The 14497-nt window shown below is 40.0% G+C and overlaps 1 protein-coding gene across 6 annotated transcripts in view; it reads left to right on the forward strand.

Annotated features, from left to right (window-relative positions):
- Positions 1–14497, forward strand: part of FMN1 (formin 1) — a 467455-nt gene that overhangs the window by 174780 nt on the left and 278178 nt on the right. For all 6 annotated transcript variants that reach the window (XM_082452361.1, XM_082452358.1, XM_082452359.1 and 3 more), the window contains one exon: positions 12291–12352. In XM_082452361.1, coding sequence (XP_082308487.1) covers positions 12291–12352 — 62 coding nt within the window. The remainder of the gene's footprint in view (positions 1–12290; positions 12353–14497) is intronic.

Here is a 14497-nt window from a genome sequence, read left to right on the forward strand (position 1 = left end):
ATTTTCAAGTGATTGTAACAGTTAATACTTCCATCAGCAGTGTGGAATTCTCATTCTTGTTCCTCACCAGTAGTTAGTATTAGCAGACTTTTTAATTTTTTCAAGTTTGTTAGGTGTGAAATGGCATCCCATTGTAGTTTTAATTTGCATTGTCCTGAGAACAGGTGAGATTGTGTGTCTGTTTATATGTTTATAAAAAGTCATTTGGAGCTCTTCTTCCATGAATGTACTATCCATTTGCCCATTTTTCTATTCGTTGCTTTTCTCATTTCTTTCTAGTACTTGTTTATCCTGGATGCTAATCTTTTGTACTTCCTATGTTTTGCAAATGTCTTCTCCATGTGTGTGGCTTATCACTTTCTAGGGGCATCTTTTAACATACATAGTTTTGGTAATTTTAGTGAAACTGAATTTAAAACATGATTTTCTTTTTTTAAAAAAAGTCTTGCTTAAGAAATCTTTTTGAATTTCAATGTCATAAAGATACTCTAGTGTTCTTCCAAAGTTTTTTCTGTCATGCTTTTCACATTTAGATTTTTAATCCACTGGAATTGATTCTTATGTATGGTTTGAAATATAAATATTTTTCTTAAATTTGGATTTAGAAATAGTCTATCCTTCCCTCACAAATTTCAATACACCGTCAGTTCTCACATTTAGTTTCCATATGTGCATGTCTCTATTTACAGACTTTCTTTTCTGTACTGTTTTATGGTCTACCTTGTTATCTATTAATCAGGGCCAGAGTTTCTTAATTGCAATTCTTTCTTATTATCCTTTTTTTGTTTCATGCTGCATTTTTAGTTAATTATTTAGTATTATCTTTTATTCACAAATTCTTTCCTTGACTGTGCCAGAGTTTATCCAGCTCTTAAACTTTTCAATGACTATATTTTACATTTCTCTTATTTCTAAATTTGTAGTTACCTATTGTTACTTCTTTTTATATATTTTTTCTTACTATGCTATTATTGTTTATAATGGTTGTTATTCTTTCATCTTGGTAAGAATTCTAAACATTACTAAAATATTTTAAATGTTCAACATTTAAAATTTGTATAATTTTCTCTTCCAATTGTTGATTTTGTTTCCTGTCTTGATATTTAGGGTTTCTTCACATGTGTTGGAAATTTCGTTTGAAGGCTCATGGTATATAGGATGCTTTTTTAAAAGAAAGTTTTCCCTTCCCCTTTACACTTGTCTGTTTTACACGTGGCTCACCTGGTCCTTACAAGACTCCCGGACCAGAAGTTGCTCCAACAATGGTGTTTTGGGGTTCCCAGCCCAAGGTGGTGATAGGGACTTGAAGCTCTAGTCACTGGGGACAGGGATGGACAGGGCTTGGGAGTCTGGTCTCAATCCCTGCCTATAGCCTCCTGCTTAAGCCCCCAGGCAGCAGTTGACAGCAACTACTTCTAGGTTCCCTTTACCATCCAGGAACCCCACCTCGTCCCTTTTTCTAAGCAGCAAGTCTAGCCTGGCGCTGTTTTCCTGCCCCACAGAAGGCCCTGTTAGCCCTGCTGCTCTGCAGTCACCTAACTCCAGGCCATCCTGCCCGCCTGGGGCTCAGCAGGCCCAGAACTTCAAGCCCAGAGCACCACTTTGCTGCTCTAGTCCATTTCTTGTTTCTCCAAGATGTCATCCTGTTTTAGTACTCACCTGTGACTCTTAACTTTCTTGCTTTTTACTTTAGATGTCATTGCTGTGCAGGTTAAGGAGGGAACTAAAAAATGTGAACCTATAACAACTGAAGTCTATTGGGTCACTTAACTTTTTTGGAAACCTGGTTGGAAAGGCCCCTTACTTGTTCTAATTTTTCTCATATAGCTACCCCTATCCATGCTAGTCCATCTTTCATAGCAAAGAAAAAAATGTTCATTTCACAGCTTTGGCCCATCCTCCTCCTCCCTGCCCCCCGCCCCCAAATCTTTAAGGCATTACTGTGCCACTTGATAGCAAGTTTCAAGTTTCAATAGGAACTGTAATGACTGCCACCTAGTGGCAGGCATTGGGTACTTCCAGTTGCAGCCTAAATTTTATACTGACAGGTTGTGTGCCTCTGTAGATTGGTTTCGTAGCTTTCAAAACTACAAAGATAGATTTAAAATGGATAACCGACAAGGACCTACTGTATAACACAGGGAACTCTGCTCAATGTTATGTGGCAGCCTGGATGGGAGGGGAGTTTGGGGGAGAATGGATACATGTATACTTTGCTGTGCACCCGAAACTGTCCCAACACTGTTAATTGGCTATACTCCAATATAAAATAAAAAGTTAAAAAAAAGAATGTATATATGTGTAACTGAATAAAAAAATAATTTAAAAAAAAACTACAAAGATAGAAAGGGGGAAATAAAGTTTAGTGAGCTTGTATTCCTGGAGTTCAAAATGGCTTAGTATCTCCATTTTAGCAGAACAGAAAGTAAGGGGAAGAGAAGAGGACAGAGTGAAAAGGCAAGTTATCCAAGCATTGGCAGCTAGAATTTGATTTAATGACTGGTTTTGCCCATGGTGAGCTGTCCATTAAATGGTGCCGGGTCCTGAATACCTACCTTGGGAACCCAGGTAAATGTCAAAGAAACATAGCCATAAATTCGCTGACCTTTGTACGTATTTTACATCGTCACCCAAAGACAAAGAGACTCAAATTGTTGTTCTGAGCTCATTTTATGAGTATTAAAGGATATAAATGTGTTGTGTTTTCCCCGCTCTATTTATCTTCTTCCCCAAGCCCTGTTCTGTCTATATTGGTTGGTGAGACTCCATTCCAGTTATTTAAAGCTTCCAGAATGGTATGAGCCTCTAAATAGTAAACTTGGCTGGAAGCAACATACGTGTTTATCACCTATTGCTGCAATAATGCTGTGTGACAAACCATGCTAAGATCCAGTAGTTTTCAATAATAGGCATTTATTTGCATGGGTATGAAGGTCAAATGTGGTTCAGCTAAGCTAGACTGGGCTCTTTAAGGCTGTGCATAGACTGGGATTGGCTGCCGACTCTGGCGAGGGTTTAGGTCTGCACAGCTCTCTCTCTGGGACCCAGGCTGAGTCAGTAGTAGCTGCCTAGGGTATGTCCTTCTCTTGTGAAATAGCAGCAGTGCAGGAAGCAAGCCAGACTGTGTGCAAGCAAATGTAAATGCTCCTTACATCGTGTCAGTTCACGTTCTGCTCGCCAAAGCCAAAAGCCATAGGAAGTATTCTGTTACATCCCAAGCAGAAAGGGGAGGTGGAAGTGGATGCATATTTGCGAATGGTGCCCTAGTTTTCCACACCTGCATATAAAATAACTGAATGAAATCGGATGAAGTCGTTTAAGAAAATAAAGTCTTAATGAGTGAATACCGAAGTTATAAGTGCCAAAACCTTCTTAGACATTTCAAAGATGTACGCCTTGAGAAGCTTTTTAAGGCTAGAAGTGTGTGCCATTTACTTTCTTTTTTTTTTTTTTTTAATTAATTAATTAATTAATTATTTTTGGCTGTGTTGGGTCTCCGTTTCTGTGCGAGGGCTTTCTCCAGCTGCGGCAAGCGGGGGCCACTCTTCATCGCGGTGTGCGGGCCTCTCACTATCGTGGCCTCTCTTGTTGCGGAGCACAGGCTCCAGACGCGCAGGCTCAGTAGTTGTGGCTCACGGGCCTAGCCGCTCTGCGGCATGTGGGATCCTCCCAGACCAGGGCTCGAACCCGTGTCCCCTGCATTGGCAGGCAGATTCTCAACCACTGTGCCACCAGGGAAGCCCCATTTACTTTCTTATACCCAGTGCTTAGTTCAGTGCCAGGCGTATAGAGATACTAAACACAGGGATGAAAGAGCGACCAAGCAAACTGGTGGCCTTGAAGAATTGGGGTTTTCTCCTATCTTTTAATATTGGCATTTTTATATTTCTGCCTGAAAACATCCTAAATGTTCTTGAACAAGGAGAGATATTGAAATATGATAATTCCTAAGTTCATGGGATTTCTCCCTTCTAGTGTCAAATCTTGTATTTTTCTGATATGGGAACTCCCGTCATCTCCCTTCTATACGTATATAGAACAACGTAGTACGTAGATCCATTGATTTGCGTAACTTCTACGTGGCCTCATCCTTTTGGAAGAGGCAGGATGGACTTTCTGCCCAAAATTTGATTCAGATGCCAAAATTGACTATCCTCCCTCTCTCTCCCTCTCACTCTCACTCTGTCTCTTACACACACACACACACACACACACACACACATACACACACACACGGGAAGGTTTATCACTAGCATAATGAGACTTCAGAGGAGAGCAGGGCAGGCCTCTCAAGCTGGCTGGAAAATGCCTTGAGAGAGGAAGGGTCGGAGAGTGGCGTGGGGGTTTATGGTGTTCACGGGGTGGAGACGGTTAGGGCTGGGCTGAGGATTCTGCTCCGGGCAGTGGCTTGTGTGTTCGAATTTCTTGCTAGTGTCAAAGGCTTTCTAATCAGATTGCCCAGATGTGGGGCACAGGGGAGAAGGTAGAGGTGAAGCTTAAGAAGCTGTCAGCAGTCAAAGATCAGAAAATGAAGTTAGACTCCTTATTAAACGTTTCCCAGCACGTGTGTGATTGTTGAAGGCCCGCTGATAGAAGGTGCTGTACTGACATTGTCTTGTTGTGCGGACCGGCTGGCAGCTGCCGACTTTGATTTCACCCCACTTTGTTCTCTTGGTTTCTGCTGTTTCTGATGGGTACCAAGACAGCCATCCATTTTGCAGATGGTAGAGTTACTGTGGACTGTGTTGTTGATGGGCATCTAGTGAGGAAACTGATGTGGAGAAGCTACAGTGCACCCAGACCAGGCCGCCCACTTTGCTTATTAAATATGAGAGCTCAAATTTGACTTTATTCTTAGATATTGGAGCAAATGGTCTGTGATGACTTTGCCTTCCATGACCAGCGCCGTTATCGTGAACGTTAGAGATGGTTGGAGGAAGTTCCTGCATTCATTCATGGATGAGTTTGTTTGCGTGTTTATTCATCTGTCAGTAACTGGCATGTTTTCCGAAATGTCATTTATTATGTACCAGTGTTACTGACCAGGGTTCTTGACCTCCTTTATCAATAGAAATTGATCAGAGGCCAGATGAGAAATTCAGGCAAGTCTTTATTGGGACTTCTGCTGCAGCAGGAGGGAGGGGAAAACAAGTAACAGATTCCCTTGCTCCCTGAGGGAGGATGAGCTTGGCCCTTAAATGGGGTGAGAGTAGGGGCGGATTGGCAGGTCAGGCTGGAGGAGTGGCCTGGGTGGTCGGCCCCACCCCCTTGGTGGTGCTGTGTGCAGGGTGCATGCGCAATACCCTGCGTTTGCTCCCGACTCCTTAGAAGTGGCCACTGGGTTTTTGGTCTTTCGGTATCTTGTCCATAATTTGCCCCAGCTGTGCATGTACGCAGTTATTTTTAGTCACTTATAGTTTCTTTGTATTCTGTTGCTTGAGGAGACGTTTGTCCAGCTGCAAGCACTGCAGCAAAGGGTCCCAGGTCTCAGCCTGTCTCACCAGCTCCTTAATTTGGGGCATATACTTATAGTACTTTTGCTATTTTTTAAATTTCTTCTTTAAACCAATTGATTTTTTTTGCTTTGTTTTTACTTAAATAAAATTAACCTTATCTTAAAGCAGTGATTCTCAAACTTTAGCATGCCTCATCACTTGGAGGCCTTGTTAAAGCATCTTCCAAGTTTCTTAACGAGTAGGTCTGGGGTAGGCCTAAGAATTAGCATTTCTAAGAAGTTCCAGGTGATGCTGATGGTGCTAATCTAGGGACTAAGCTGTGTCTTATAACAGTGTCTTATCAACACTGTCTTATGGCAGTAATACGCATGATAGCATGGGTTTTATGTGCTAGTTTGATTTTTTTCCTAATGCACATAGAATAAATATTCAGCTGTTAAAGTCCAGCTGTCTGTTACCAAAAAAAAAAAATGACCTCACTGGTGTGCATGCAAAACTTTGGAAACACTGAGTAGTCTACAAATATAATTCAGAGGAAGCGTCCTTTAAAACTGAAGGTACGTACTTGAACGTGTTTTTGAACAATATAAGGCAGTGGGTGAAGCCGATGTGAGACGCACACAGTGTACACGTTAGAGTCCGTGGGCAGGAATAGAGCTGCGGTTTTCATTTTGGGGGGACATCAGAAATTCTCTAATTCCCCAGCTGTGTGCATAATCCAGTTTTGCCAGTGTCATGTGTGTATGGTAGGGAGGGACTGGGATATATAGGATGTGTGTGTAAAGAGAGAGTATAAATGAAAACCAGATTTAACCACAAACTGGTGACTACAGGCCTGGAAGTCTCCATGGAGAAGATGGACAAATCATAGTCACATAACTTGCTGGAACCATCCATCATGACTCACACTGTTCATGTTGACCCCAGACTTATCAAACCTCCCTGTGATTAAAAATACCCCGTGCCCCTTTTAAAGAGTTAGGGAAAAATTTCGCAAGTTTACAAGTGATTCTAGTAATTGGATAAAGCCAACAACCTTTAAAGTTCTTAGGCATTTTGAGTTTTGTTTATACCTGATGATGCTTACCCAACCATAAGAACAACAGTAACTCACAAAGAAACAAAACAAGCAAACAAAAACTCTGTGGAGGAAATAGCACAGGTTCTTTGGGCTTGAATGACATCATTGGTACTGTGGTTGCATTGGTAGCATGTGGTTTGGGGGGAAGTTGTTCAACCTGTGCACCTCAGTCTTCCCGTCTGTAAAATGGGCCTCGATAAAAGATCCACCTTGTGTGATGTGAGGATGGCATGAGTTAACCTCTGTAAAGTGCTTAGAACAGTTCCTGAGAAACAGCACTCAGTAACGTTATCTGTACCCTTATGTAATTAAGAGAAGCTCATTCAGTCAGTGATAAACTGCAGCAGTGGTTCCCACATACCGCCACGTTAGACAGATCATCTTTAACTTTGCTCTTGGTGAGGTGGAGAACACAGCCCTGTAATGGTATCTGGCGGAAAGGACGTTTTGTTGTTGTGAGCTGATCAAAAACAAAGGTTTGTACAGTAAAAAGGGTCACTACCAATTAGATCAAGTACTTGACTAGAAAGAACTATATTTTTATGGAGGGAAGTTCTTACTTATTTTCCCCCAGAATGTTGAATCCTGTCAGTCAGGATCCCTTTTCCTTTTTCTGTCTTTCCATATTATATAGTATTTTCTTAAAAGACATTCTTCAGACATCTTTTTTGTGGGCTAGATTATCTGAATCCATTTGTTAGTTTCCATTGGGGCTAATGAGGCTTCAAAGAAGTCTGCCTTTTTCAAGCCCTGATAGTCCAAATCTCTATTCCTCCTTTTCACACATTCATAGAATCCCCAAACTACTGAATTTCAGGGTTGAGTTCTCTCTCTCTTTCTCTCTTTTTTTTTTTTTGGCCGTGCAACATGATATGCGAGATCTTAGTTCCCTGACCAGGGATTGAACCCGTGGCCCCTACCGTGGAAGCGCGGAGTCCTAACCACTGGACCATGAGGGAATTCCCAAGTTCTCTTTTTAAGAAACAAAAACATCCTTCGTGTTGAATGGAGACCTCTGCCTCCCCATCATCACCCCCAAGAGACAGGGAGGATTTGCCTTGGTCCACTCCAAGGCATTTGCAAACCCAAAACATGTGGAGGGAGGGGACGGCCACGAACAAGACACAATTGAAAACTACCAACCAACTGTGGTTCGTTATTCTGTAACCTTTATATTCTCTTACCATTCTCTTATGAGCCCTCAAAGTGAGCATTCCACTAGTGAGGGTGTTAACTTCCTCCTTCTGCGTGCTGCCCAGAGATTGTATTTTGTCATCCCAGGAATGGGGGTGTGTTTTCTTGCCACCTGTCACACTGGGATTGTTGGCACAAATACTTGTTTGAGGAGGAGATGAATCAAGATTTACTGGGTGTTAGCTTTGCAGTTATCTTCATCAGTCTGTTGATGAGTCATAACTGTATCTGTCACACCCTTACAGGTACCGTTTACACAAAATGAATCATTTCCAAATATATTCTATGCGATTTCTATTTAGGATGTAGACGTTATTCCCAACGGGCATCAGTTTTGCAGGAAGGTTGGTTTAGCTAAGCTTCCTTTGTTTACTGTTTAGAGACTTGGAATTGATTAAGGTTTAGATATTGATCATCATATAGGTTGGAACTCAATATGTATACAAGACGCACACTTACTAAATTGTTTTATTCTTATTTGATCCATCTAGAGACTCTCTTATGCCTACATGATATTCTTTATATGATAAATGAGAAAATTATTATAACCAGAGTGACCTTTTTTCTTATATTTTAATGTTAGGTATAACATTAAAATAAAGAAAATGGTATAGAAGGCGTAGAGGTTAAAGAATAGTTTTTCAGTGAACACGCTTGTTCCATCATAGCCCAACTCAACTCCTCCTCTCCTGGATGCCACCATTATCCCGACTTTTGTTAATATTATTTGCTTTCCTTGTATAGTTTTTTCATTTGTGTACCTAGGACTAGGATTGTTGGGTAAGGAGGTATGAATATCTTCAATCTTATTAGAAAATGTCAAACATTTTCCACAGTGATTGTGCCAGTTTGCACTCCTGCCGCAAGGGTGTGAGAGTTTCCATTGTTCCACATCTTCACCAGCAGTCAGTTTTGTTCAGCTTGATTCCTGATTACTATTGAGAATGAGCACCATTCAATTCATCTGTTACTTGTCTGTCCTCTTTTTAGAGTGTCTATTGACATTTTTGTCTATTTTTCATTTTCCATAGTTTTTTAGGAACTATTTACATATATTTATACTAGATCTTTATTTGTTCCAAGTGTATTCTCCCACTCCGTGGCTTGTCTTTTCTCTCTCTTTATGGCATATTTTGATGAAAAGAAGTTCTTAATTTTAATACAGTGAAGTTTATTAGGTTTTTTTCCTTTATATGGGATGCTTTTTTGAATCCTAAATTCCTTCCTGCCCTGAAGCTATAAACATATTATGCTATGTTATCTTATAAAATACTTACAGTTCCATTTTTTACAGTTTAGCTCATTACATGGTATAAAGTTGGGATCCAGTTTTCATGTGAATATCCACTTCTCCCAGCCAATAGTTATTGAAAAGACTACTCTTACTCTAAAGAAAGATCTTTTGTGCTGCTTCTGTCATACCTAGTGACCATAAATTTATGTTATATTTCTGGGCTGTCTAGTCTATTTGTCTGTTATTCCTCTTTTAGTACCACACCACCTTAATTAGTGTTGTGATATGGAAAGGTAATTCTTGTTAGATGGTAAGGCAAGTTGTCTTACTTTGATATTTACTTGGAGTTTCTTGGCCCTTACTGGCTTTCTGCATGTTCGTGCTTCAATAAACATTTTAGAATGAGCTCCTTAAGTTTGAACAAAACAAAAACCCTTAGAAATGTTGAATGGGATTGCATTGAATCTGTAGATCAATTTGGAAAAATAAACATCTTTACAATATTGAGTCTTATCAAAAACATGGCTTGCTCACTTTCTGTGTCTTTCTTGGTAATATATTTCAATATAGTGTTTCTATTTTCTCATATGAAGTCTTACCTATTTTTGGTAAGGTTCTAAGTACTTTATGCTTTTAGAGGTACTGTGTCAAGTGTTCTTTGTTAAACTGTTGCTAATATCTGGACTGTTGTATACTGATTTAATATCCAGCAACTCTACTAAACTCACATATTAATTCTAACATTTTATCTGCAGAATCTTTTGGAATTTTCTAAATACACAATCATAGTAAATAATGGCTTTATTTTTTCATTATATATAAAAATATGTGTGTATGCACATGTGTTTTTCTTTTTTTCTTGTCCTACTGCATCTGCTAGTGCCCTTAGGAAAACAATGAATAGAAGTGGTAGTAACAGGTATTCTTGTGTTATGCTGAATCTCTTAGGGAAAACATTGAAAAGTTAAATACTTGTAATATTTAAAAATGAACATACTATAGAGTTAACTTTTTTCTTTTTGGTATGAAAATTCTGATTCTGAGTTTTAACCCGATGTATAGATTCATGTAACCACCACCATAATCAGGACAGAGAATAGTTACATCACCTTCAGAATTCCTTTGTATGCTGCCCCTTTGTAGTCAAACTTCTAACTTTCGCTAACTTCTGGCCATCTTCTGGCCCATCTCTAACTTCTGGCCACTGCTTCTCTTATCTGTTCTTCATCCCTATGGTTTTGCCTTTTCCAAAATGTTATATAAATGAAATTAAACAAGAGTTAACCTTCTGAGGCTGACTTCCTTCACTCTGCATAATGCCTTTGATATTCGTCTTTGTTGATGTATCAATAGTTCATTCCTTATTATTGCTGAGGAGTATTGCATTCTGTGGATATACCACAGTTTATTTATACATTCACCCATTGAATTATGCATGATTTTAGCTCTGCAACTTATTCAGCTTCCTTGGATAAGCTGCTTCTCCATGCATCAGCTTCTTCATCTGTAATGGGGATAATGCACCTACATCATAGGGTTATTGTGGGGACAAAATGAGTTAATACATATGAAATACTTAGATAAGGCCTGATATGTAGTAAGTGCTCAGTAAATGCAATCCATCATTATTGTCCCCAATATTAGTAAAGATTTTGAGGTAGAAAACTCGACAAGTTCAAGAAATAGCCAGAAAGCCAATGTGCCTGGCATGTAGTGAGAGGGGAAGGTGGCATGTAGAAGGTATGCAGGTGTAAGGTCATGAAAGGCCTTATGGACTGCAGCAGGGAGTTTTGATTTTACTCCAAGTGGAAAGCCAGGAACGAGACATGATCCAATTCATGCCTTTAATAGATCATTCAGGCTTCAGTGAGGAGAATGAGTTAATGGTGGTGGTGGGAATGAAAGCATATTACCGTGGTGCGCGGTGGTCCAGGGAAAAGATGGTGGTGGTTTGGACCATAGTGGTGGTTGTGGGGTTGGTGAGAAGTGGTTTGATTGAAGGTAGGGTTTGGATGTAGAACCCACAGAACTTGCTGAGGGATCGTAGTTCAGTGGAACACATTTCCCATCAGAGTAGTGGTGTGGCTAGTCATAATTATCAACAGCAACACTCCTGTCTCTCACAGCTTTCCCAAAGATTCTCCTCATCCACTTTTTAAAAAAAATTTTTATTGGAATATAGTTGATTTACAGTGTTGTGTTTCTGCTGTACAGCAAAGTGAATCAGTTATACATATATCCACTCTTTTTTAGATTCTTTTCCCACATAGGCCATTACAGAGTACTGAGACAAGTTCTCTTTGCTATACAGTAGGTTCTTATTAGTTATCTATTTTATATATAGTAGTGTGTCATCGGCTTTTGAATTGAAACCTAAACTTTCATGCCTGAATTTCTGGAATCCATCTGAAGAAATAGCATGCCTTTTCATACATTTTTAAATGACATCTAAATGACTTTCTTACTCATAATCACAGCCCCAAACACATTTGTGTTTAAAAAAAAAAAAAAAAAAGGCGACTTATCCCACAGCAATTTTTTCTTCTAGCGTTTTGCTTTGCGGTTCTCTGCAGCCTGTATAGTGCTGTGACCGACCCCACATTCTTAGTTGTCCTGCTGGAAATAAAGTCGTCCCGGGTGCTTCATGCTTTGCCAGGGGGATGGTAGTTTTAGTGGTTGGCAGGAGTTCCTGTGTACACTTAGGACTTACTGTTGGAATAAACATTATTAGACTTAGACGAAAATTGGACCAGAAATTTATTTTTGTCCTCCTTTCAACCTCAACTCACCCTAGAGTCTCTCATCCACGTGACAAATGGTCTTGACTTTCTGAAGTGATCTAAAGATTAAAATCAGCCCTGGGTGCTTGCTTATTCAAATGGAGATTTCTTCTTTTTCTTTTGGAAACAGTTAAAAATAGAGTTCTGTAATCTCACATAGAGAAGTTTTCTTTTATTTCCTGTGTGTCTGCTCTTAACATGACTGTATTTGTTCTCTGTGGGGCTTTAACTCCTCCTTAAAGACAAACACCAGACCTGGTCTTTATCTGGAACACTTATCATACTTTTTTTTTTTTTTTAACCCTATCCGATCTGCTTAATTTGGGACATCTCATAATTCAGGATTTGCTAAATCGGAGTAAATCTCCCTTCTATTCTGAGCTTCTTGCTCTGTTTTGCCCCCGTTTTCATTATCTCTTATCAGGTTAATGTCAAACTATGGTATTTATTTACTCAGTTGACTTGTAGGAGGGCCTCTGGAATCTTGGAGATATTCACTTGAATTTTGTGCTTCTTTGTAATTGGCTTCTTTTGTGATCTTACAGAATACCAAGCTGCTATTTTACACTTGAAGAGGGAGCACAAAGAAGAAATTGAAAACCTGCAGGTATATCTCTTTGATTCTACTGAATTGGTTATTTGAGACTGATAACTTGGTTTTCTCATGTGCTGAAGTAAATACTCTGCTTTTGTTGACATATTTACCTAGACAGCATCTGCACCTTGCACCTGCCACCGGGCCTTGAGTTTATCCTGGGGATGAAAGCCTTGAACTCCATTTTTAATAGAATTCAATTCCTATTGTTTTTTTTTAAAAATACCACAAATGCATTTGGGAAAAGGATTTGATTGGAGAAAATGATGGTTTTATTTGGAAAGCAGGCAAGAAGATAAGAGTCTTTAGACTTTTACTGTTTATAAGAAGGCTTTGAAAAATTGTTTCCTGTGCACAGTGCGAATTATTTTGTTGGGCATCCTCCCCAGCCATGTGTTCGTATCTGTCTGTCGCTTAGCATATGTCCGCAATGTGATGTCAAGCAGATTAAAGCACTTAAGGAAGTGGCCTTAGTAGGAGGAAGAGTTGTCCTGGGCCAGCCGTTCCATATCCCCAGGGAGTGCATGGAAGTTGCTGACTTGATCTCCTTTGTGAAGCCCAGAAAGTCTGAGGGATCATTTCCTTTGTCCCACTCATTATCATTCCCGTATGTTTGGTATTTGCTTGCTGTGCCTGTAACAGGAAGTTTCAGAGTCTTAATTTCACATAACTAAATATTGAATCAGGCACTGTTTCTAGTTTACTGATGGCTGGGGTTGACCCCCATATCTCAGGAGAGAATATTAGTGCAATTCAAATCAAACTTGGTTAGTTGTAGAGTGCTTAACTCATTACATGCTAAGTCAGTGAGTTTGTGGATCAAATAGTCTTCTTTCCATTAAGTGATAATATCCTTTTAAAAATAACTGTGATGGTGTACTGGATTGTATATGAAGTCACTGCAGGTAGCAAAAAGATCATTAAATAAGTCATATGGGGTATGAATACAGGCCACCCTTATCCAGCTTGGTTTAAGTAGTTTGGAGGAGAGAATGAGTCCATTGCACAAAGAAACAAAAAAGTGGAAAAGTACCTCTGACTCCTAGGGGACAAAGAGAGGGGGAGGCCCTTATCTCCTTTGTTGTCAAACGTTCTACAGAGACCTCGCTTTTTTCCTTTGTTCTGGTGTGTAAAAGATTCTCAGCTGTCTCGGAGAAGCTGAAGTAGGGATTAATTTAAGAGGCAGATTGCTAAAGAGGGTGGTACAGAAGTGATTCTGTGAAAAGTTTTTTTAACAGCTCAGCTATAAGGGTTAACACTACCTTCCTCAAGTTGTAGACCAGCCCTGGGAGGACTTTGACAGCTAAATAATATTCACAGGAACCACAGGTGCTTACAATCTCCGGGTTCTTCCTTTGTGCTGGGCATTTTTCTAGGCATGTTCTGTGCATTATTTCATGTCTTTTCATCTCCACAAAAGTCCCATGATCTCACATCTCAAACTAGGAGAAGGTTGGAGAAGGGGAAGAGAAGAGTAAATGGAAGGGGAAAAAGTATATTGGGATCATGATCTCCACTTAAAATAAAGGTTAGACCAAGATATGATTGACAGTAGTAAACGTTAAAAAAAATGTTCCTAATTATACCTTCAGTTTTAAGTATCTCTGAAATAATTATGTTCTTGTAGTGCTGTTAGTAAACTAAAAAAAGAAAAAAAAAGTCCCATATTGACGATTGATACCAAGTTGCTGAAACCCTGTGGCAATGGCACGCTACTGCCATCAGCGTACAGATGGGGCGCAGTGTACCCCATCTGTACGCTGAACTGTAGCTGGGAACTAGTCCAGCAGTCTGACAGCTCTCGATAGGAAACTGGCAACTCTTATTCCTCATCTGACCTAGAGAAGTGTCTTGTTGGCAAACAGAATTTTAAAGATTCAATTAGGAATAGTTTCAAATATGGAGAGATTTCTAGCTGCTTTTAAAAAAACAATTGGAGGGCTTCCCTGGTGGTGCAGTCGTTGAGAGTCTGCCTGCCAATGCAGGGGACACGGGTTCGAGCCCTGGTCTGGGAAGATCCCACATGCCGCAGAGCAACTAGGCCCCTGAGCCACAATTACTGAGCCTGCGCGTCTGGAGCCTGCGCTCCGCAACAAGAGAGGTCGCGATAGTGAGAGGCCCCCGCACCACGATGAAGAGTGGCCCCCACTTGCCGCG

This window comes from Balaenoptera physalus, assembly GCF_965194825.1.
Source record: "Balaenoptera physalus genome assembly, chromosome: 2".
Lineage (NCBI taxonomy): Eukaryota > Metazoa > Chordata > Mammalia > Artiodactyla > Balaenopteridae > Balaenoptera > Balaenoptera physalus.